We start from the raw sequence: 25,176 nt of genomic DNA on the forward strand, positions 1-25,176 counted from the left end.
TACAGTACTGACATTGGGATGTCATTCGGGCTCAAGAAATGTAGCCGGATGGTGACAAAGAGAGGCACGGTTGTCCACACAGGAGGGGTCTCACTCACAGAAGGAACAATAGCAGACATTGAGGACAGTTACAAGTACCTTGGAATTCCGCAGGCAAATGGCAACCTGGAGCAGGCAACAAGGAAAGCTGCAACAGCTAAATACCTCCAATGAGTAAGGCAAGTCATGAGAAGCCAGCTCAATGGCTACAACAAGACCAGGGCCATAAATAGCTATGCACTGCCCGTTATCAAATATCCTGCAGGAATAATAAGATGGCCAAAGGAAGAGATACAGACCACGGATGTTAAAACACGAAAGCTCCTCACTATGCATGGAGGGTTCCATCACAAATCCAGCACCCTGAGACTGTATGCTAGACGCAAGGAAGGAGGCCAAGGACTAGTGAGTGTAGAAGCCACTTTCCTGGATGAAACATCCAAGATGCATGATTACATCAAGCTTAAGGCCCCAACTGACAGTGTGCTCAGTGAATGTCCGAGGCAATAGAGAGCACAGGATGCAGTGCTGGAGGACAGATCCTCATGGGAGGACAAACCCCTGCATGGGATGTCCCACCGGACCATAACTGATGTGGCTGATTTCAAGAAGTCCTACCAATGGCTAGAAAGGGCTGGCCTACAGGACAGCACTGAAGCACTCATCCTGGCAGCTCAGGAACAAGCCCTGAGCACCAGAACAATAGAGGCTCAGATCTACCACACCAGACAAGACCCAAGGTGTAGGCTGTGCACAGAGGCGCCTGAAACAATCCAGCACATAACTGCAAGGTGTAAGATGCTGGCAGGTAAAGCATACATGGAGCGCCACAATCAAGTGGCTGGAATAATATACAGGAACATGTGTGCAGAATATGAACTGGAAACCCCAAGGTCAAAATGGGAAACACCTCCGAAGGTGGTAGAGAATGAGATCAAAGATTCTGTGGGACTTCCAGATCCAGACTGATAGGATGGTAATGGCGAACCAACCAGACATTGTAGTGGTGGACAAAGAACAGAGGAAAGCCGTTGTGGTGGATGTGGCAGTGCCAAGCGATGGGAACATCAGGAGGAAGGAACATGAGAAACTGGAGAAATACCAGGGACTCAGAGAAGAACTGGAGAAAGCCTGGAAAGTGAAGGTGACAGTGGTGCCTGTGGTAATTGGAGCACTCGGGGCAGTAACCCCCAAGCTGGAGGAGTGGCTGCAACAGATACCTGGAAAGATCTCAGACATCTCAATCCAGAAAAGCGCAGTGCTAGGAACAGCTAAGATACTGCGCAGAACCCTCAAGATCCCAGGCCTCTGGTAGAGGACCCGAGCTTGAGTGAGAAACCACCCACGAAAGGGTGATAGGGGCAAGTTTTTTATATATGTATTAGAGTATAAAGTATGGTGTGGTAAGGAGTGTGTATGCAACAAAAAGCATAGTTCAGGGGTCTGCTACTGTTAGAACTAAGAGAGTCATTTGGTCCAGTTTCTTAGTGACCAAATCCCAGCAAGCTCCAGAGTCCCTCCTCAGTCCTCACTGCTTAAAAAAAAAAACCTTTATTTTGAACTTTGTGGCCTTTAACTCACTCATTTATTACATGTAGCTCATAAATAGGGCTGCACGATATGAGGAAAACCCGTGATATGCAATTTTAGTGATTAAAACAATATAATTTGCTGTATTTAAACAAATAGTGAAAAGAGTCATTGCAACGGTTTTAAAAATTATACTCCAAATGTCTCTTGTCGACATAGGAGAGGAGTCATTTGTTTGATTTGTTAAATGCGCCAAGTTGCCATAAGATTGTTTTGGCCTTAAAGGTAGACAGTGGGAGTTTGTATTCGATACAATTCAATTTTATTTAGATGGCCCAAATTCAGAACAACAGTCGTCTCAGTGGGGTTCGTAAGGTAGACATACAATCAAAAAGGATCATAAATGCATAGAATTCAATAGGATAATACTAAAACATTGACTAAATAGACTAAACTAAACTGGGCACAACAAGGTGTAGGAGTAGTAGTAGAGGCGAGCCACAGACGAGGTACACAGTCAGGTACAGGAGCACGCATGAGCCAACTGGGATCTGGAAGCACTCCCACAGGACAGAACTCCCCCGTTGGGGAGTGGGAAAGAGGGACAGTACATGAATCGCACTGCACCAAACAGAGGCTTGGAGAACAAAATGATAAATAAATTATCAAGAATAGAGGAGAGAAGAAGAGGAGAAGTAGACAAAAATAGAAGACAGAACCCCAGTGCACCATGGTTTCCCAAGCTTTAAACTTCTAGCACCCCACTAACAACTTTATTGTTATTGTTAAGTTTAATTTAAACAAATTAACAGTAGGGTAAATATTCTCTGAACAATAGCCAGTCTGACAATAAGCCTGTCCAAAGAGGAATGTTTTCAGTCTAACTTTGAATGTAGAAACTGTGTCTGCCTCTTTTACATGAGCTGGGAGTTTATTCCATAAAACAGGGGCTTGGTGGCTAAACGCTCTACCTCCAACCGTACTTTAACTAATTCTAGGAACCGCAAGCAGTCCTGCATTTTGCGAACGAAGTGTTCTTATTGGATGGTAAGGCACTGTGAGGTCTTTGATATAGGACGGGGCCATAACGTGTAAGGCCTTATGGGTTAACAGGAGGATCTTGAACTTGATTCTAGAAATCAACTGGGAGCCAATGGAGCGAAACTAACACAGCAGTGATGTGATCTCTGCTGTTAGTTCCTGCTAACAATCTAGCTGCTGTGTTCTGAACAAGGTGGAGACTTCTTAAGGAACTCTTAGGACACGCTGCTAACAAGGAGTTACAGTAATCCAGCCTCGACGTAACAAATGCATGGATGGGTTTTTCAGCACCACTCTTAGAAAGTATATTTCTGATCTTAGCAACATTCCGGAGGTGAAAAAAAGCAGTTCTACACGCCTGAGATGTGTGAGCCTTGAATGATAAATCCTGGTCAAATAAAACCCCTAGGTTTCTAACTGTGGAATTGGGGGCTATACATATGCCATCCAGTAAGACTATCTGATCAGACGTAGCATCTCTGAGGTTTTTAGTATAATGACCTCAGTTTTTTCTGGGTTCAGGAGGAGGTAATTAATTGTCATCCAGGTCTTGATGTCTCTGATGCAGGCATTCAGTTTCTCTATCTGGTCATTCTGGTCAGGCTTCATGGAGAAATACAACTACGTATCATCTACATAACAGTGAAAATGAATGCTGTGTTTCCTGAACTTAGAGGAAATTGATCTAATGTTTAATAAATCACATTTAATTACATCATAATTCTGCCTCTTGTTATTGAGAGGTCATAGAGAACTGGTGTCTGTCACTGTAAGGTTTCTGTGTCTCACTCCTTTCACTTGTCTTTCAGCACATAAGCTAAAAATAGGACCTGCTTGACTTTCATGGGTTTTGCACCAGCACTAACCCTAAGGGAGGCTCAGAGGAGAGTTTTACACTGCTGCTCTGTGCCCGGGTCTCGTCTCTGGATTGTCAGGTTAACAGACTAAGGCTAACAGAAATGTTCCTAGAAAGAAGAGCGGCACCGTCCAGAGTAGGATGGACGGCATCTCTCCGCATGAGACCGGGCTTCCCCCAAAACGCGCTCCAATTATCCACAAAACCAACGCCGTTTTCTGGGCACCATCAAGAAAGCCAGCGGTTAAGTGATGAAAACCTGTTGTACATTTCATCATTGACTAAGTTTGGCAGGGGGCCAGAGAAAATGACAGTTTCTGACATTGACTTACCAAGTTTACACACCGAAGCTACGTTTAACTTAACCACCTCTGATTGTCTCATCATTACCGCCTGCGTGAATCACGACTCGACGGAACCTGGACTTACTCTGAGCTACCATCCTAAGGTTTCCCTCAATGTCACCAACTTTGGCCCCTGGAGAACATCTGACTGTAGCCGCTGGGAACTCCACGATTCTAACTTCAGAAGAGCCAATGACCAGAGTCGAGGGTTCAGCGGGTGTGTCGCTTAGGGGGGAGAACCTATTACTGACGTGGAGTCTCGTTTTTGAGTTTAGCACTATGTTTCCTCCCAACCGGTGCAAACCCCTATATATTTCCCGGCTGCTGGGAAGGCGCTGGGGTGCTAACTGGGTTATCCCTGGCAGCGCGGCCCGTGCTACGAGTAACAACATGGCTAGCCGGCTTAGCTTCCACTGTGCAGAGCCGCGCTTCTAACTGCTCTAGCCTGGCCTCCAAGTCTAACACAAGACTACACTTAGCACATCTACCACTATCTTCACTAAAGGAGGCAAGATCCTCACTAAACATATGGCACATGGGGCAGGAAAGGAAAGCAGAAGAAGTGGAAGCCCTGTTAAGTGATGAGCTACGGCTAGCGGTTTTTGAGCTAAGGAGAAGCAGTTTATTTTGCAAATTAAGAGTAAAATGGACTCCAAGCGGCTAACACAGTAATGTATATCCTAGTGTACTAAGAAATGCTAAATGTGAATATTAAACCAGATAACACTAAAGTAAGGCTATAGTAATCAGGCTGATGCCAAACAAGAGCAAGCAGTCAAGCAACGATCCGCACTGGATTACGCTCACCAAGAAATTACATCACTGAGTGACGTCACTCGTGGCTAATTTGGAAAGCAATTACTGTCTATTTTCCCAACAGTAATATGACATTCCTATACATTAAATATAAATCCAAATATATTTGAAAATAAATTCATCTGTCAAAGAGATTATTGACTGAATATCTCTGACTCCCATCAATACGTCAGAGGTGATTGGGTGCTGGTTCACTGTACTGACGCCGTCTTGCAATCTGAATGGAGGACTGAGGTCTCCAACCCCAGTCCTCAAGGATTAATCTTTTTTCTTTTTTTTTGCCCTCCCATTGCTGTTTCTCTACCATGATGTTATTTTGTCTGGAGGTCCAGCCTTCCTTTGAATGTGTACCTTCTGGATGGTAGATGTTCCATCATGATCCTGCAGCCAACATTTGGATGACAACACTGAATCTCCAGCACGATGGCGTCCAACACCTTATCTCCAATTGGAAAATAGCTGTCAGATTTCGTTCACATGAAATTGGTTCACATTACAGACTGTTCAAAGAAAAAAGGCTTTAAAAGATAAATTTGATTTATCTTAAATTCAAATCAAATATTTCTGTCTTACTTAACAAACACTGTTTTATTATGGCCCGCAGCAGTCACAGACTGCAAGGACCATATTGTAACTGCTACGAGTGTCGAACACTCAAAAAGTCCAAAACGTCAAAGAAACGCGTCAAAACGCCAAAAAATGGTGTCAAAAGTCGCCCAGAGCACACAACGACACGACAATTGTGTAACGCAACAAAAACACACACACACACACACACAACACCAACGAAAAAATGTAAAAATTGTAATCGCAAAACAACGACAAAAACACGGAAAAGCCCCAAAAAGCCCTCAAAAGACGGATTTAAAGCCAAAAAAGACATGCCCAGCCTATAGTAAAAGACAGGCCGCATTGAAATACATAGGAAATCCTAACCGCAAAAACTTCTATATTGTTTCTGCTTTGTTTCATTATCACATTTCCTGTTTCCTACGGACATTTTGAGCTCAAATTTGACCCCCGCCACATACCCGAAAACTCACCAAAATTGGCACACACCTGGGATAAATTGAAAATGAATTTTCGGCAAAGAGAACGTCACCCCTCCCCGACGATAACATCAAGGCGAGCGTTCCTGTAAAAAAAATGAATGTGCCGAAAATTGCTTATGGGGCCAAAAAAATTAAAGCCGCAAGCGCCGTTGTATGGCCCCCTGACGCAACCCGCCTTCCACGCCCAACTCTACACACCACCGCCACCCCCACCGCCCTCACCGCCCTCACTGCCCTCACTGCCCTCACTGCCCACAAATTAAAAACTAGTCGAGGCTGCATTTGCTAATTATGTAAACTATGCTAACTATGCTAATGTGGCTAAAAATGCTAGCATTGCGATCAGCATCATCAACTCTCTCAGAAAAACACATTGTCTAAAATGCTAATAATGCTAACTCTGCTAGCTATGCTAATGTGGCTAAAAGTGCTAGCATAACGATCAGCATCATCAACTGACTCAGAAAAACACATTGTTTAAGATGAAAATTATGCTAACTGTGCTAGTTATGCTAACAAAGCTAAAAGTGCTAGCATAGTGATCAGCATCATTAACTTACTTAGAAAAACACATTGCTCCATTGGTGAAAGCTATATGTCATGTGTTGATAAAAAAAAACACTTTTTTTCAAAATGACGGCTTTTGTGTTGATTTTATCTCCATAGCAACCATTTTGTGTTTTGATCACCTTTTGATGACGAACAGATCGATGTCAGTTTCATACTAACCACGCCCACATTCCTTATATGTCCATTTCCAGTCTTTTTCAATGTATGCAGTTTCAGGCATGAATGCATGCGTTCAATTTTCACTGTATTGTATTGAAATGCATGGGAGTTATAAGAGTGCGCCACTTTGCTAGCTTGCCACGCGCACGCCGTTCAAAATCTACAACTTCTATGTCCAACATTTTTTTCAGAATAGCTTGCCATTGATGCCCAAAAATTTTCGAGACGATTGATAAAAATTCCAACGACAAGTTTACGTTTGAATCCGGTGGTAAAGGTGTTTTTTATAGAAAAATTCAAGATGGCGGTCTTTTCCCGAGGTCAAAGGTTGACGAAACTCCAGAGGTTATTGTAGACTTAGGCTAGGGACACGCGAGTCAAATTTTATGAAAATCGCTCGGGAAAAAGTTCCTTTTTCCATAGTGTGTAAAAACGCGAAAATCTCCAAATGGCAAATTTTGGCACAAAATGGCCGCCAAACCATATGTCGTGTCACCTACACGTAATGATTTCAAAACTTTGTTTGGATATACCGGACAAAGTTATCTGGGTTTTGTTAGCCGATTCTTTAAAAAAAATCCGGATTTTTTTTCTTTTTGCCGAGTCGGCAAAAAGACCGAGTCTTTTTGTCGACGGTTTTTTGCTTACCACCCCACATTCCTTTATCGACATCGTTTTGTTCAGCGTGTGCCAGGGAATCGCATATTTCCTCTTTACGACATTCCGATTAAAAAATGTGTGAGCTAGCTAAGATGGCAACGGTTGCGAATCCGCCACGCGCACGCCGTTCAAAATATACAACTTCTAATTCCAATATTTTGTCCTGATCACCTTGCTATGGATGCCAAAGAAGTTACGAGACAATGGCAAAAAATCCCTAGGACGAGTTTTCGTTTTTATGTGGCGCTAAAGGGGCTTTTTTTTTTAAATGCAGGATGGCGGCCTTTTCCCAAGGTCAAAGGTCAACAACACTTCTGTGCCGTTTGTAGACTGGAGCTGGCAGCAAGTGTGTGCAATTGCATGAAAATCGCTCAAAAAAAAGTGTTGTTTTGCCATATCGTGGGAAAACACAAAAATCAGCAATTCTCAGAGTTCGCCACAAAATGGCCGCCAGGCCGTAGGTCGTGTGGCCGACCCGTAATGATTTCAAAACTTCTTTGGGATATCCCCAACACGTGTGTTTGGGTTTCGCAACTGTATTCTGAACTACATTTTGTTCGGCCCCATATGCAATTTTCGGCCCATTCATTTTTTTGACGGGATCGCTGGCCGTGATGTCATCGTCTTCGGGGGGGTGACGTTGACTTTGTGGAAAATTCATTCGCAATTTATCCCAGATGTGTGCACGTTTTGGTGACTTTTCGAGCATGCGGCGGGGGTCACATTCTCGCTGAAAGGCGGCGAAGTTGTCGTTCCAACTGCGAAAACAATATGGTCCTTGCAGTTAGTGACTGCTGCTGCGGGCCATAAATATTTTGAAGTACAGTAACAAAACCAAAACACACGTGTTGGAGATATCCCAAAGAAGTTATGAAATCATTATGGGATGGCCACACGACCTGCGGCTTGGCGGCCATTTTGTGGCGAACACAGAGAAATGGTGATTTTCGTGTTTTTTGACAATATGGGAAAACAACACTTTTGTTTGAGCGATTTTTACGAAATTGCACACACGTGCCACCAGCTTGATTCTACAACTACCAGAGAAGTTTCGTTTACCTTTGACCTTGGGAAGGGGCGGCCATCTTGAATTTTCAAAAAAAGCACCTTTAGTAATGGATACAAACGAAAACTCGTCCTAGGGATTTTTATCGATCTTTTTGAAAACTTCTCGGGCATCAATGGCAAGGTACTGTGGATAAAATGTTGGAATTAGAAGTTGTAGATCTTGAAAGGCGTGCGCGTGGCGAATTCGCAACTGTTGCGATTTTAGCTAGCTTGCACATATTTTATCAGAATTTCCTGAAACTGATATATGCGGTTCCCTGGCCCACACTGAACAAAATGATGTCACATACGACAAAATCGATAAAGGAATGTGGGCGTGGTAAACAAAAAACCATCGCAAAAAAAGTGATGACTCGGCTAAAAAACAAAAATTCTGATTTTTTTTTAAAGAATCGGCTAACGAAACCCAGATAACTTTGTCGGGCATATCCAAACAAAGTTTTGAAATCATTACGTGTTGCCGTCATGACCAACGGTTTGGCGGCCGTTTTGTGCCAAAATTTGCCATTTTGCGTTTTTCGCGTTTTAACACAATATGGGAAAATGAACTTTTTTCTGAGGGATTTTCACGAAATTTGACACACTTGTCCCTAGTATAAGTCTGCAATCAGCTCTGGAGTTTCGTCAAACTTTGACCTCTGGAAAAGGCCGCCATCTTGAATTTTCTATAAAAAACACCTTTACCACCAGATTCAAACGTGAACTTGTCGTTGGAATTTTCATCGATCGTCTCGAAAATTTTTGGGCATCAATGGCTAGCTACTTTGAAAAAAATGTTGGAATTATAAGTTGTAGATTTTGAACGGCGTGCTCGTGGCGAGCTAGCAAAGTGGCGTACTGTTATAACTCCCATGCCTTTCAATGCAATACAGTGAAATTTGAATGAATGCATCCATGTAAGGAACTGAACATAATGAAAAACGCTGGACATTGACATATAAGGAATGTGGGCGTGGTAAGCATAAAACCACTGTTGCTAAGGACAACAAAAAGTTTACTTTTTCCAATTCGTGTGAAACTGACATCAATCTGTTCGTCCTCCCGAGGGGAACAAAACATAAAACGGTTGCTATGCAGATAAAATCAACAGAAAAGCCGCCATTTTGAAAAAAAGTGTTTTTTTTATCAACTCATGACATATGGCTTTCACCAATGGAGCAATGTGTTTTTCTGAGTAAGTTAATGATGCTGATCGCTGTGCTAGCACTTTTAGCCAAATTAGCATAGCTAGCAGAGTTAGCATAATTAGCATTTTAGATAATGTGTTTTTCTGAGTCAGTTGATGATGCTGATCGCTGTGCTAGCACTTTTAGCTACATTAGCATAGCTAGCATAGTTAGCATGATTAACATTTTAGGTAATGTGTTTTTCTGAGTCAGTTGATGATCGCAATGTTAGCACTTTTAGCCACATTAGCGTAGCTAGCATAGTTAGAGTAATTAGCATTTTAATAATGTGTTTTCCTGAATCACTTGATGATGCTAATCACAATGTTAGCACTTTTAGGAAAACTTAGAAAAAGTTTTCTATTAAACTGTAATATAATAAACTGTAACTGGTTGAAGAAAATGATCAACGAATTTAAATTTCTTCATTATATTTCTGTTATTTTGTTGTGTTTCTGCTTCATTTGTTATATTTGCCTTCATTAACATATGTTTTTTGACCATTTAAACCAGAAGATATAAACTGTTTAAATAAACTGCATCAAAAACAAAAGTAAAAACTAAACTTTATAATATGTTAATAAATTTTCAGCCTCAAATAAAATCTCACTAGAAGATGAATTATTTCTATTTCCAAATTAGTAAACAGAAGTTTTGTTGATAACCATGAAGAACTTTGTACTTTGTCTCTTTTATGATCTTTGACTGACGGTAAAACCAATAAATGTTTATGAGTTGCAATAAAGTCTTCTGGGAAACCAAAAACTGGAATCTGATCCTGAAATCCATCCTCCTAATGACAGAATATTTGAAAGTTGAAAGTCATGAAGGGAAACGAGCTGTGAGGAAACCTTCACTGCAGAAAGAACTGCAGTTCCTCCTCTGTCATGATGGGCGTAACTAACAGGAAGAGAAGAAAGAAGCTGATTGGCTGAACTCACGGTGAAACCATCTGATGGGAGGATCATACTGATTTCTGAGGAAGTGAAACTCTCACAGTCTTTGTGTCTGAGAGGAGAAATGGCGCAGAAAGGAGTTGATCTGGATCAAGAAACCTTCAGCTGTTCCATCTGTCTGGATCTGCTGAAGGATCCGGTGACTATTCCCTGTGGACACAGCTACTGCATGAAGTGTATTCAAGGATTCTGAGATGAAGAGGAGAGAATCCCCAGCTGTCCTCAGTGCAGGAAGACCTTCATACCGAGACCTGTTCTGAAGAAAAACACCATGTTAGCAAATATAATAGAGAAGCTGAGGAAGACTGGACTCCAAGCTGCTCCTGCTGATCTCTGCTATGCTGGACCTGTAGATGTGGTCTGTGATGTCTGCACTGGAAGAAAACTGAAAGCCGTCAAGTCCTGTTTGATCTGTCTGGCCTCTTACTGTGAGAAACACCTTCAGCCTCATTTGGATGCAGCTGCATTCAAGAAACACAAGCTGGTGGAACCCTCCAAGAACCTGCAGGAGAACATCTGCTCCCGTCATGATGAGGTGATGAAGATGTTCTGTCGCACTGATCAGAAGTGTATCTGTTATCTCTGCTCTGTGGATGAACATAGAGGCCACGACACAGTCTCAGCTGCAGCAGAAAGGACTGAGAGGCAGAGAGAGCTGGAGGAGAGTCAACAACAAATCCAGCAGAGAATCCAGGACAGAGAGAAGGAGGTGAAGCTGCTTCAACAGGAGGTGGAGGCCATCAATCACTCTGCTGATCAAACAGTGAAGGACAGTGAGAAGATCTTCACTGAGATGATCCGTCTCATCCAGAAAAGAAGCTGTGATGTGAAGCAGCAGATCAGATCCCAGCAGCAAACTGAAGTGAGTCGAGTCAAAGATCTTCAGGAGGAGCTGGAGCAGGAGATCACTGAGCTGAAGAGGAGAGACGCTGAGCTGAAGCAGCTCTCACTCACAGAGGATCACAGCCAGTTTCTGCTCAACTACCCCTCACTGCCACCACTCAGTGAGTCCACACACTCATCCAGCATCAATGTCCGTCCTCTGAGATACTTTGAGGATGTGACAGCAGCTGTGTCAGAGCTCAGAGACAAACTGCAGGACATTCTGAGAGAGGAATGGACAAACATCTCACTGACAGTCACTCATGTGGATGTTTTACTGCCAGAACCAGAACCAGAACCAAAGAGCAGAGCTGACTTCTTCAAATATTCATGTCACATCACACTGGATCCAAACACAGCACACAGACAACTGTTACTGTCAGAGGAAAACAGAAAAGTGACATTTATGGAAAAACCTCAGTCTGATTCTGATCATCCAGACAGATTTACTGATCGATTTCAGGTTCTGAGTAGAGAGAGTCTGACTGGACGTTGTTACTGGGAGGTGGAGAGGAGAGGTTTTTTTGTTTGTGTAGGAGTCGCATACAAGAACATCAGCAGATCTGGAAATGAAAGTGCATTTGGTTGTGATGATAAATCTTGGTCATTGTTTACTTCTCCAGACAGATTCTCGTTTAACCACAACAGAACAAAAACCTCCATCTCAGCTCCTGTTTCCTTCAGAGTAGGAGTGTACCTGGATCACAGAGCAGGTGTTCTGTCCTTCTACAGCGTCTCTGAAAGCATGACTCTCCTCCACAGAGTCCAGACCACATTTACTCAGCCACTTCATGCTGGACTGGGGATGGGTTATGGAGCCACAGCAGAGTTCTGTAAACTCAAATAGTTCTTAAAGTTCAGTGTGTTATGAAATGTTGAAGTGAAATGTTTGTTTGTAGTGATTTCTCTGCTTTGGATCATTTTGAACTAAACGTTTTAACTGTTAATATTCTGTGGAGTAATGTTTGTAGTCAGAAATAAAGAGAGAAATGAAAAATCCCTAGAATGTGGATTTGAGACATTTTTGAACATGAATCTCAAACTTTCTGGAGTAAAATCTGTTTTCTTGTTGTTTCTTTGAACTTTGGGATTTGACTGTTTGAATTCAAATTTCACACAAATGTTTTGTTCCTGTTTTTGTGTTGTTGTTATGTGAACTCATCATTCATCACCAAGTATGAATGAGGAGTGAATGGATAATGGACACACAGTAAGTTTGAGCGTCTGGAAAAGCAGATAAATCTAATCCATTAATTATTATTATTATAACTGAAGGAAGCTGTAACACAACAAGAGAAGAAACTGAAGGAGAAGATTGTGTTTGTAGAAAGAAGAACATTTACAACTTTGTTTTCTTTCTTTTTGCTTCATTTCCACTTTGGATTGAAGATTTGTGTTTTCATTTCTTTGTTCTTCAGAGAAAAGTTGTTTCTCATCATCTGACAATAAAAACATCCTGATTCTTTTGTCTTCATTCCAGAGTTTGTGTGAAATCTGATGAAGAAAATATGAGGGAAGAACTGAGGCAGTTTTCCTGGAACTCCAGAAATGACACAGATCATGTTTAGAGCAGAAACATCTCTGTCAGTCAGTCTGTGTCCTTTTGACTTTCTGCAGTAAAACAGTTTCATTCCAGTCAAATGAGAAGTTTTCCTCAAGATTTGATCCAAAAGTTTTTTTTACTTTGATTCAAAAGCTGAAAACACCAAAGGTCTGGTTTTCAGTGTAATCAGCTGCTCAGACAGAACACTGAACTGGACTGAAGCTGAAAGACAATCTTTAGATTCTGATCATTCTGATCTTCTTTTCAGAAAGTCCTGTTTTCAGGCTTTGGGGCTTTAAATTCATGAGTTTCAAGCAGCTGCAGAAAACAAAGGAATGCTGCATTACTGCCATCTACTGGAGAGGATCAGGAACCAGGATTCTAATCTCTCTTTTCTACTAAAACTGAGGAAATCTTGGTGCTTCTCTGATTGATTCCAGCATGAAAAGTTGAGCAATAAGTTCAAAGTTCAGAATTAAAGTCAATGTTCTTTCATAAATGAACTGTCTGCTCTGTTTACGCAATTATTTCCTTTTAAATTGTAAAGATATAACACTCCGATACCGCAGGTGGCGCTAATCGATCCAAACCTTGTGTTAAAATCGCATAAAGAAGAAACCTTTATGTTGGTCTGGTGTGGTTCGTGCTCAGAAACTTGGAAATTATCAACGTTTGATCGATTTAAAGTTCCTTTTGAAGTTGATAGTGGGCACAGTTGGTAAGTAAATGTCCAAATAAAGTCTTCAAGTATACGTACATATCACAGTTGTTGTTTTGGTGAAAATTAGTGATTTATTTAACTACCGTTCGTTCCTCATGGCGACGCTTAGCTTGCTTAAAGTCTGTAAAAATTCAACTGTAGCCAAAGAAAATCAAATGATTAACCTCTGCTTGTGGTGCTGTTTCTATGATTTTAATCCACATTTTTATTTAATTTTTTCCTTTTGCTGAAAACAACCTGTTTTCTAACTAAATACAGTATTTCACAAACCCATAACTATTTCTGTTTCTTTTGATGATTGACAACTGACGTTCATTTCAGTTTAATTTTGATTTTATTTTCCCCTGGGAAAATCGAGAAAGGTTAAAATGAAGGAAATCTAAATCGAAAAGCAGATTTAAAATGACGGTGAATGATATCTATTAGGAAAATTAACTTTTTTTTTTTTTGCATATTTAGCGTTTTAAAAATGTTCTTGTGGATTTTTAATCATAAAGGATGAAATTTAGCTGAAATTTGCATTTGTGAGTAATTATATAATCAAATCTTTGTGAATCAGGATCAAATGAAATAAATTATTTGGGAAAAGATTGTGACGTAGAAGCAGTTGGCGAGCCACGAGCTCTCTGATCCGCTCCATTCTGATGGATCCACTTAGACGTCTAGATCTGTGTCCGTCTCTGTTTTCCTCATCTGAGCTGACATCTGGATCTAAACTGTACGGCTGGATGGCTTCAATATTGCTCTCCATTTTTTAATTACACCACTAATGTTTAGTTGGGGGAGAGAGGCTGTAAGCTAGCTGGAAAAAGTGTAAACAGTTATGGGTGACGGGAATGGGGGGGGGGGGGGGGGGGGGCAATAACTTAATAGGTAAATTTCTATAGAACTACTGCCACTCTGCAGAAACTATGTCCTAGAAAACGACACAGGTTTCTTGATTTTTGACTTAAACGCCACAATCATAAGTAAAAGACAGCGGGAAAGGCTTTTCCAAAAGATGACTGCAGTGGGAAAATGTGTTTTTGTTATATTTATATGTCTTTGTTTTTTTTACAGTTGTCCTGAACCTTTTTGCCTCATTTGCTTTTAACTCTGTATTCTACAGCTTTTGATCTATGCTTTTCCCTTTATTGATTTCAAACAGAAGACTTCTGTATTTATTGTGACCCGGCAGCAAACGGTTTTCTCCTTTTGGGTCTCCAGGTGTCCATGGCCTCCTACACCTGCATCAGCTGCCGAGTGACCTTTGCCGATGGCGAGGTCCAGCGGGCGCACTACAAAACCGACTGGCACCGGTACAACCTGAAGCGGAAAGTGGCCGACATGCCGCCCGTCACCGCCGAGAACTTCCAGGAGCGGGTCCTGCTGCAGAGGGCTGTCGCCGAGCAGCAGCTGAGCGAGTCCACCGCCACAGAGGTCTGCGGCGTCTGCAACAAGAGGTTCTCCAGCGCAAACGCTCACCAGAACCACCTGCAGTCCCACAAGCACCAGCAGGCGGAGAAGCAGGCCCTGCTCGCCGCCCAGAGGAAGGTGGAGAAGATGAACGAGAAGAACCTGGAGAAGGGGCTCGGCGAGGAGAAGGTGGATCACGACACGAGGAACCAGGCGCTGCAGCAGGCCCTCAAAGAGCAGCAGAGGCCCAGTCCCGCCAAGCAGACGGGGGGCCAGCCGTCCCAAGGAGCCTCCAAGCGGAGAGCGGAGCGGTGTGAGCAGCCGCCCAGGAGCCTGTGGCTGGAGGAGCAGGTGAAGAGGAGAGACAGGGAGGAAGGAGCACCAGCTGAGGAGGGTAAGGAGATGAAACTGGTCCCTTCTCCTCATAAATCATAGTCCTTTAAAAGGTGGTGCTGATGTGACGTCTGCGCAGAGACACAAACCGTGACCCGAAAGTGTAGAGTTCTCTGCTGCTTGGAAAAATAGAAAAATGTGCATTTACATGGAATCCTCATTGGAAGTTAAATGCACAAAGTTCGGATGGTCCGGATGCCTCCCAGACCCTCAGAACACCTCCTCCTCGGGAAGGTGTTCCAGTCATGTCCCACTGGGCGGAGCCCCCGTCTGGGGAAGCCCCAGGACACGCGTGTGTCCGGCAGGGTATCTGAATTCCCTCCCAATCCCTCCTATATAGTGCTGCACTATGGTAGTGCCCTGAATTTTGAAAGCAATTCAGACGCCTCACTCACTACTTTATTTTATTTTTTTAAACGGCAAATATGACATCGCAGATTTCATAAAATTAAAATCTCACTGAAAAGAGCGTTTTGCGACGATCATTTATTGATCAGACACAGCGTTCTGAAGATAAAAACATGGATATTTTATTAAAAAAATTTAAATGCAATGCAATGCATCGTGGTCTTTATTGGCAGTTCTAGTGAGCATACTGGTTTTTCGCAGAGACTTCTCGGAAATTTCTAGGGCACTGGATTTGGGAACCGTAGATTTGGACAGCACTACAAAATGGCGACCACACTATGTATTTAAGTAAGTTAGTTTTATTTATATAGCGCCTTTCACAGATAAAATCACAAAGCGCTGAACAATAAAAAACACAATACAGTTAAAGCAGAAAAACAATCAATTAAATATGATGTAAAGCAAAACTAAATTGAAAAAAAATAAACGTAGAATAAAAATATAATAATATCAACAAAACCATAGGAATGCGGACACAGCCTAAGTCCCTCAGCTGGCCTGGGAAGGCCTTAGAAACTCCCTAAAAGAGGTGGAGGAAGTGAGCAGGGGGAGGGAGGAAGTGGGCGGGGGGGGATTGGATGGATGGGATTATTGCTTTCCTCTGTGTGGTGCTAAAGGCTCTGTGTGAACGATGTGCTACACAGGTTTAAACGATCTGCCTTTAGAAGCTGGAGTCCCAACCACCAGCATGTTGGCTTAGCTGAAACCCTAAAACGGTCCTTTAAGTCTGACATGAAGAGTTCCTTCCTGTTTTGGCTTCTCCTCCTCCAAAGAAGTCTAGAATCCTAAACAGCAGAACCTCGTCGGTGGAGGCCGCCGTTAAAGTTGTTGTTGTTTGACTGCAAATCTTCCAGAGGAGTGGGAGGACATGGAGGAGGAGGAGGAAGACATGGACGAAGATGAAGAGGAAGCGGCGGATCAGAAGGAAGGTGACTCTGTGGATCCATCAGGCTCCGCCCCCCTGCCTGGCTCCCTCCCCGTCACCGACTGCCTGTTCTGCCCGCACCACTCCAAGTCTCTCCTGAAGAACGTGGCCCACATGACCAAAGTCCACGGCTTCTTCCTCCCGGACGTGGAGTTCCTGGTGGACCTCAGGGGCCTCATCCGGTACCTGGGTGAGTCCAGCCGGGCTTCAGAGCTCTGACCCAGCTTCAGCTTCTGCTGAAGCTTCCTGCCGTTCTTCCACAGGAGAGAAGGTTGGCGCCGGGAACGTGTGTTTGTGGTGCAACGAGAAGGGCCGCTCGTTCTACTCCACAGAAGCCGTTCAGAGTCACATGACCGACAAAAGCCACTGCAAGCTCTTCACAGACGGAGACGCCGCGCTGGAGTTCGCAGACTTCTACGACTTCAGGTGATCCGCTTTAACCGATGAGCCAAACGCCTTAGGGTGCAGCTGGAAGAAAAGGTTTTGAATGTTTGTGCAAACAGGAGCAGCTACCCTGACAGGAAGGAGGGAGAGGAGGAGGAGGAGGCGGAGGAAGAGCTGCCTGATGACGGGAACCTGGAGTACGATGAGGACACGCTGGAGCTGACTCTCCCATCAGGTGATTCCATGGGGGGAGTTCCAGAGATGAGTTTTGAACCGTCGCTCTGAGTCGGCTCTTTGTAAAATGTCTGTTTGCCGTTGGAAGAGGTTGCTGCCGTATTTGAAATCTCTAGACTCCCCTGATGTTTGGGGGCGGAGCTGCTGCTGCTTTGCTGGTTTACTCAGCAGAACCCTCAGCTAAGACTACGCTCACAAATACCAAAATGCTGCAGCGCGGCGGACTAAACGGCAGTTTTTCAGCATTTTCACATGCCGACGTTTTAAGGAAAAGTTCACATTGAATTCAGTCGCAGGAAGACAGCAGCGCGATAATTGACTGATGGGAGGGTCTCTGAGGTCTCAAAATCGTCTGAAGATCGGCTGATTTCAGACTGCCACCCCCCTGCCCCCCTGCTGGCGTCCTGACCCTGTCTGACTGTTAAAAATTGTCCTGTAGCAGCGCAGGCATCGACAGGCTGTCAGCATAAGCCGGGGCCTCACCGATGACACGACAGGGCGATCCCAGCCGCCGTAGACCCTCGGGCTAACACTCTCTGTTTCATGTGTCTGTGCAAACACACGAGCTCACAGAGGATCACTTGAGGATCACCAGAGGATCACTGTGATCCTCAAATCCAAATGAATAAAGGGGTAAAAGATGCACATAAAAATCTCTTTTTGTTTTTCCAACCTTGTTTTATTTCTCTGCTTTCTAGCATTTAGTAAATTTCAACTCTCTACATTTATTGCAGTTCAAAGAGCTTTTTAAATTATTCATGTTCACATTGTTTTTAGACTGTCGACGTCAATCAGCATCTGCAGATCACATGATCCAGAAATCTGGGTCAAAGAGCGTTTCTGTAGATCTCACCCTGGCGAGTTTTGAGGCGTTCCACGTGTGACGAGGATCTGTCTGTGCAGGTGCAAAGGTCGGCCACCGCTCCCTCGTGAGGTACTACAAGCAGCGCTTTGGGACGCAGCGAGCGCTGGTTCTGACCCACAACACCAAGGCGGTGGGCAGAGTCCTCCGGCAATACAAGGCGCTGGGCTGGGGAGGCGACGCAGGTGAGGCAGACACCTGTGAACCGGAGAAGCGAGCAGCTTTCTGCGTTAGCTTCAGGCTAACCTTCAATGGAAATCCCCATAGATGTGCTCACAGGATTAGCACAGACTCGCTGCTGCATAAAGCGCTTGGACGGCGTTCACCTTGTTCTCACTTTGTTCTCAGTGTTCAAAGTTTCACCAAGATGGAAGTTAACATTGATGAGAGCAATAAATGAAGTCAGTCAGATGGATCTGGAATGCAGGATTTTACCTATAAATGACATAATCACAAGTAAAAGACCACTGAGAGGACTTGGAGAATAGAGTGGAACTTAAAATGTAGATAACTAGTTGTAATAGAATTTAATTTAAAATGGAAATATTTCCAATCCCATCAATTTAAAAACAAATAAATGATTCTAATGAAATCAACTCGTCATGAATACTTGGCATCATATTCATGGAACTACAGAGTCATCAATAATTTTTAGTTTTAAGGAAGATATGAATGACATTTGGTTAGAAAAGCTGTTTTTCTCCGCTTTAGGATCCACTAGAATGACATTCATCGCATAAAAGGTTGAAGTAGTCAAAAGAATGTCAGCACTGGAGCTAAAACTCTGGGGTTAAAGGGTTAAGATTCTAGAATTTTTGATTGTGACATCGTTAAAAAAATGAAAAACCAATCTCTGCTGGATTCTGTATCATTTTAGGCAGCAGCTCTGCTCTTCAGAGGCAAAGAGACATGCAGTTTGTCCAGAGGATGAAGTCCAGGTGGATGCTGAAGATGGGGATGAGCAACAACGCCAACCTGCAGAAGCACTTCAGAGCCCAAGTCATGTTCTAAAAGGCGACCCGAGCGGAACCAGCAGGACTCTGAACGGGCCTCCACGCTGAGGTTTGAGTCGACCGCTGAAGGTCTCACGTGATCGGGACATGGCTAACGTGTGATCTACCACCAGCTTTAATGTCATCTGTGGTCAAAATCAGATTTCTGAAGCCCACAGCTCCACTTCTGTTGCTCCCCAAAACCCATCAGAACTGGAGTTCTTCAGAAACCGGGCTTCCTCCTTTCAACCCAGTTTTCGCTTTGATTTGTCTGCATGATTCCAAAACCTCACGCTGTACAAACTCCAGTTTGCTTCACTGAATAAAAAATGCAATAAAGGAAAGAATTTAGGAAAAATCAGCTGAATTTCTAAAGCAAGACACCTGCAGAGGAGAGGGCGGAGCCTGGAGGACAGCGGGGAGGTTTGTGGTCGTGGTTTCCTTTAAGTCTAGGTTCAGGTCTGCTGACGTTCAGGGGGCTCAGATCCGAGTCCCAGACTCTGGTCGGTGTTCAGTTGGGTGTATTGATGAATCAACTTGATCTATGGATCGATTTATATTCCTATGACCAGATCCATCAGTCTGAGGGAAGCTGTGAATTGATCTATACCAATCATTTTAAAATGAAAAATTCCATTATATTGATTATGGAAAATACCATTTGGATTGAGACTTGATGGTTTATTTTACTATAATGTAAAACTGACCTGACACAGCAGACAGGCCAGCGTGAGACGATCCGTCCATCATTAAAGTCCAGTGTGTGGAAACACAAAGTCATGTGACCACACCGTGTGATAATGTCTAATAATGTTCCCTTTGGATTATTGTGATGTGGAAAAACAACAGCGGGCTGAACTTCAGGAAACTAAGATGTGGATGGATACGACATTCATCCTTTTTTACTTGTCTGTTTGTTCACATATTTAATTTACTTTGATTCTGTTGCATGAAATCGGATGAATCTGGAAAAGTTCACCTTCTCTGTTTGTGATTCAGGTATTTCTGAGTCAGACTGGTTGAAGTTTTGGTTAAAGATCTCTTAAATTAGTTTCCAGTCGGTGAATCGGCTCGTTCTAAAAGAAATCGGAACCATATCAGCTGACTTTGACTATGAAAACTTTTATTTTTATTAAACTATTGCTCACATCTCACCGTAAAGCTTCTGTAAATGTTTTTCCATCGTCGTTCTTTGGCCTCTGTCCTTGGTGCTGCAGTGACGTGGACCTCTTTAGTTTTCTTCTTCTCGTCTGGTGAACGTCGGGCCTCAGTGAGTCTGACTCTCAGAGGTGATGTCATGGAAACTGATGGTCCTCGGGCAGGAAGCCGACCCACCGCACCGCCACATTAGCGAGCTCAGTTACTCCCATTTGTTTGTGGTCCTCCACTTTATCTTTGGCAGCCTGTCCGCTTCCTGTTTGCAGGCCCAGAGTGTGTTTGCGGCGCGATGGTTTCAGAGGTTTAGGGCACGCCGCTGTAGGACGGCGTCAACAGGAAGAGCGGAGCAGGAGGGGCGGCGCAGACAGGCCGACGGCGAGGACACTAATTGATGAGGACGAGGGATGGCTGGGAGGCATTAGCGCCGTGGAGGTCAGGCAGGAGGCGGAGTGATGCTGGAGCCGGGTCGGTCCTGTTCTCACCCAGCCTTTAACCTACGGCCTTCGTGTCTTTGTCTCCGTTTCTGCTCGTCCTCAGAGTCCAAAGGCCGGTATAGAAAATGGGGTCACTGCAGCACTTTGAGAGGAAGTTTTTTTTCTGAAAAAGAGCATCATGGTCCTCAGAATCCCAACTATTCCTTAGTAAATTCATTTTTGGATGTCATTCTGTCGTGCAAGGACCAGATGGTTTCCTCTATTTCACTGCACCTTTGAGTCCAAATTTCCCAAAGATGCTCAAAAGCTCATCTAAATTTGCATGCGCTTAGTAACCAGGGAAAAGGAATTCTGGGTAAAGGAAACGACAAGAAAAAAGAGATGACAGCAGATAAAACTGACCAGAAAGGAATGGAGCCAAAATCTCATAAAGCTAAAAACTCGACTAATAAAACCAAAACACGTGTCGGGATATCTAAAAGAAGTTTTAATATTATTATGGGATGGCCACGGAACCCAAAGCTTGTGTGGCAAAGAGTGAAATTTGACATTTTTCCACAAATTGGGAAACAAACTTCTGTTTGAGAAATTTCACACACCAAGTTACGTCCACAACCATAACCGAATTAGCGTTGACCTTTGACCTCAGCTGCCATGTTGACAAAAAAAACAAACACCTTTAGTACCAGCAACAGGATGAAACTCCTCCTAGGGGTTTTGATCCATCTCCTTCTGCCTCCTTCAGCTTCATTTAGAAGCTACCTGGATAAAAAATTCTGGGTTTAGAAGTTGTAGACTTTGAACGGCGTTAGCATGGCGAGCTGGAAAAAAGGCTTTTTGGGTAAGATTGAAATTGTGACGTAGCAGTGGCGTTTCCCTGTTGCCCACACATTTTTGTTCTGGAATCTTGTGAAAATGTAACACATGAATCCTTGGCTCGAGCTGAATGAAATTAAATATGATATGAAAGTATTAGGAGAGTGGGCGTGGCTCATTAATAACCTCAGTTACTAAGAAAATCCAAAAGTTTATTTTTTGGAAGTTCTTCTACAAATTATACAGACCCAAATTATACAGACCAATTATATAGACCCCCCCCCCCCCGACATGGTTGCTATGGAGCTAAAACCAACAGAAAAGCCACCATTTTGATCAATTTGTCACGTGTAGCTCTGACAGGGGTGGCGTGGGGAGCTGGCGAGAAGGCGCCTGCAGCAGCCACTCAGCCTGACAGGCTGGCTCACAGGGGGCAGTGATGGCGGGCAGCTCCTGCAGGTCATAAAACGCCGCTCACAGGTTCAATGACATGTTAACAAAAACTCCATGCTTCTGATGCGTCACCTGAGCCGTGAATACTTTTCACTCTTCGTGAACCTTTTTACGTTTCCACTCTGTGTGTGTTTGGAGTGCAGAAGCATCCCAACTGGAACACACTGAAAGCCTGGAAAGAAAGGTGCTGCCATGGCAACCACATCCAGCTGCTGAAAGAATAAAAGTCTCCAGAGGGCCGAAATATTTGTTTTCTCACATAAACAATAAAAAGCACAAGTTTACAAGTAGTTTATGTTCTCTCATGTTCTGTAAACGGGAATTTCATTTGTGCTTTAGTTTAATCCAAAAACATATCAAGTTCAAAGCTGTAGAGTTATTGAATGTTTTTAGGAAGTAGAAGTTTTCAAGCCAGAAAAGAAGCAAACCTGCAGCAGGAACAATGCTCTTCTTAAACCAAGTCACATGCTTTTAAAATCTTATGTTACCATGGTAACCATCATAACGTGGACAAACCATTTCTAAGGTAGGAACATGGAACTTTCTGCATTCAGACACAGGAATCCGAGGTTTTTGTTGGAGATACAATCAAACTTTCCTCCTTATGATGCTGATTAGGATCAGTTATGGGTCAACCATTAAAACAAAACTAACTTTGGAAAAAAAATGTCGCCAAGATTTATATTTGAATTATCTTAATTTCAACTTAATAAAACCGTTCCTCCATATTGCATTTGTTCAGGTGTGTTTTGACAAAAAAATTGGCATTAAAATGATATAATAAACATCCTCTAAGCCCCACTGTGTTGAAAATCTGTAATTTGGTTTTTTTAACATGTTTTTATGGCATTTTTGTCACGAGGGAGGTTGCATACAAAGAATCTGAGCATTTCTGTCCTCATATCTTTGTTAATCAGAGCAGACGAATGAAATGCTGCTCCGCCTCATTCTGATGCATCCTCCTGCAGATGACTAGATCCATGTTTGTCTTTGTTTTCCTCATCTGAGCTGGATCTGGATCGAAACTGGACGGCTGGATAGCTCCAATCTTTCTCGCCATTTGAATTGCACCTTTGGGTTTGTGAGATAGCAGGAGAGAGAGTAAACAGACGGATGGTGGAAAGCGGATTCCGCACTAACAGTTCCATCCACAACTCAGAGGCAAAGTGTAATAAAATACTGCCGCTCTACAGAAACCATGTCATGGAAAACGACACAGGTTTTTGGATTTTGGCATAACCATAATCCAAAGACTGGGAACGCTTTGAAAACAGATCAAAAGATGATCAGAGAGAATCTTAGAAAGTCTAACATACCCAAATTCCACACTGACACAATGAAATGTTCCTGAAGAAAAATGAAAGAAAGAAAAAAACGACTCAATTTGATTGTAAATCTAAAAATGAATAGTAAAGGCTGAGAAAGCTGTCAACATTTTTTAATTTTAAAGTAAAGGTGATTAAACTTAATTTTCTGTTAGAAATTGATGCATTTTGGTGAAAAAATATTATTGAGTCTAATCAAACACAAACATTAAAAATACAAGTAAATAAAAGTTTGAATCAAGAATGTCAATTAGAAAGTTCAAAAAAATATTGTTGTCAGGTGTAACCCTTGTGCAATCCTAAGCACTTTAACATTGGGAGTTGGGTCATCTAGACCCACTAGACAGTGCTCTGAATCTCTTTTCTTCAATGATTTGTGATCTTCACTGGTGTCCATGGATTACATGAAATCTTTCCGCCTTTATCCACCTTTGTCATGGTAGGGAGAACACGCCAATGTAAGGGTGGGGTCATCTAAGATAGCACAAGGGTTAAAACTGACTTTTTACAAATTTGTGAAGATAATATAAATATTTCATGAGTGTTTCTACTGTAAAAATGGGAGAATGTCCCACTATTTGCTTGACTAATTCATAAACTATTAAATCTTTTAGTTTGTGGTCTGTTCCATTGTTGAACTAATGGCTTGTAGGAATAAAAAGCCAATTCCTGGATGAGAAGCTAGTTTACTGCTTTATTCTTACAGGCATACAGGGACTCCTTCATGTATCTCCATCGACTCCTGTTACAGTTTGTTGTGTGTAACATGAAGGACTGCAGACATCCACGGGGGTCTTTAAAGTCTGTTTGGTGAATCAAAGCAGACTTTCAGAGGTCTGTCAGTCGGACGGCGCTCCCTTCCTCTCATCACGATCCTGTTCTCTCCGAGCCCTGGGGGATCCACTATTGATTGGTGCCTCGTAGGTAGCGATTGGACATGAGTGGATCATTTCCTTTGCTGCATTAGAGTCCATTACTCCAATTCCGCTCTCCGGAAACTTATGGACATCCTCTGAAACGATAGCAAAAAGAGGAGATTCTTCTTGGAAACACATCCAGCAGAAGATCCTTGGGAGGAAGTTCATTATCACGTCGATCTGGGGAAGGATGACTGGATGCTATAAAACAGCAGAAAGGATGTGCTGGTGCTGCTTCAAAAGGCTCATTCTCAGTCCTTCTACCCTGATAAAGACACGTTAGAGGCCTGATCAGGAAAGGAGCCCCAACTCCTTTTGCCTACTTTCAACCTGCAGGCAGGCTTCTACAGACCGTTAAAGTGTCCAGACACAGAAACAAGGACACCTGAATGCAGGTTTTCCCTCCGTTCACGGCTGACCTTTCCACTCAGCCTTCACTGCTTCCTTTCCTAACAGGGTTTAGGAGCTGATAACCGCAGCTTTGATTAGCTCCCGCCTCCACGCCGTCCGGATGCTGTTAAAGCAGCTGTTTGACCTTAAAGTACCTGAGTAACTGTTTTATTTCTAGCATCAGAACGGAAGTTGAAGCTGCACTTTGAATCATAGAGTGGCCTTTATGAAAGATATTGCTCCATAGAAACCCCTCAGGTTTTTATTTATTTATTTATATCTTGAAGTGGCAAAAATGTGCGCTAAATGTAAACTTTCTCCATGGAAGTCAAATGTTAATCTCCCTTAGCAACCAATTTGTTCATTATTCTCATTCTAAGAATAACCCATTTGGATGGGTTGAACTTGGGAAACACAAACCTTTTGTGCTTTTATGTAGAACAGAGGATTGGGAAAGTGTGGAAGGTGAGGCTTCTAACCATAAAACTGGTATTTTTATGACGCCACTACAGAAAAAGATATCCAAGTAATGCTTTAGATTAAAGTGTGAGGCCTGGCGGGGCCCAGACAGAAGTTAAGGTGACCAAACTTGCCAAAAACATCACTACCCCTACAGCTTCTCCCTAAGCAAGCAGAGACGTATGGAAAAAATACTGACTTCAAATTAAGACGTTCCTACTGCGTGAT

The 25,176-nt window shown here is 43.0% G+C and overlaps 2 protein-coding genes across 2 annotated transcripts; both read left to right on the top strand.

Moving 5' to 3' along the window:
* The first annotated feature begins 10,279 nt into the window (after positions 1 to 10,279).
* On the top strand, positions 10,280 to 12,528 carry LOC101159852 (tripartite motif-containing protein 16). Its single transcript, XM_023965385.1, is given in 1 exon segment — positions 10,280 to 12,528. A coding segment is annotated over 1 exon segment (1,665 nt). The 5' UTR covers positions 10,280 to 10,321; the 3' UTR covers positions 11,987 to 12,528.
* A 742-nt stretch (positions 12,529 to 13,270) lies between these two features.
* Positions 13,271 to 21,560, top strand: znf622 (zinc finger protein 622). The gene is made up of 7 exons (XM_004078751.4): positions 13,271 to 13,400; positions 14,610 to 15,192; positions 16,454 to 16,714; positions 16,788 to 16,950; positions 17,028 to 17,143; positions 18,046 to 18,189; positions 18,882 to 21,560. Exons 2-7 carry the CDS (start codon positions 14,616 to 14,618, stop codon positions 19,013 to 19,015), a joined length of 1,395 nt encoding a protein of 464 aa, XP_004078799.1. The 5' UTR covers positions 13,271 to 13,400; positions 14,610 to 14,615; the 3' UTR covers positions 19,016 to 21,560.
* Positions 21,561 to 25,176: the final 3,616 nt, after the last annotated feature.

Source organism: Oryzias latipes, chromosome 17, assembly GCF_002234675.1.
Source record: "Oryzias latipes chromosome 17, ASM223467v1".
Lineage (NCBI taxonomy): Eukaryota > Metazoa > Chordata > Actinopteri > Beloniformes > Adrianichthyidae > Oryzias > Oryzias latipes.

Excerpts from the sequence above, each read along its gene's own strand:
- znf622 (XM_004078751.4), top strand. The coding sequence starts at position 14,616 with ATGGCCTCCTACACCTGCATCAGCTGCCGAGTGACCTTTGCCGATGGC. Across the intron at positions 15,193-16,453 it reads AGGAGCACCAGCTGAGGAGG|AGGAGTGGGAGGACATGGAG; the intron begins GTAAGGAGATGA and ends CAAATCTTCCAG. Across the intron at positions 16,951-17,027 it reads GCAGACTTCTACGACTTCAG|GAGCAGCTACCCTGACAGGA; the intron begins GTGATCCGCTTT and ends TTGTGCAAACAG.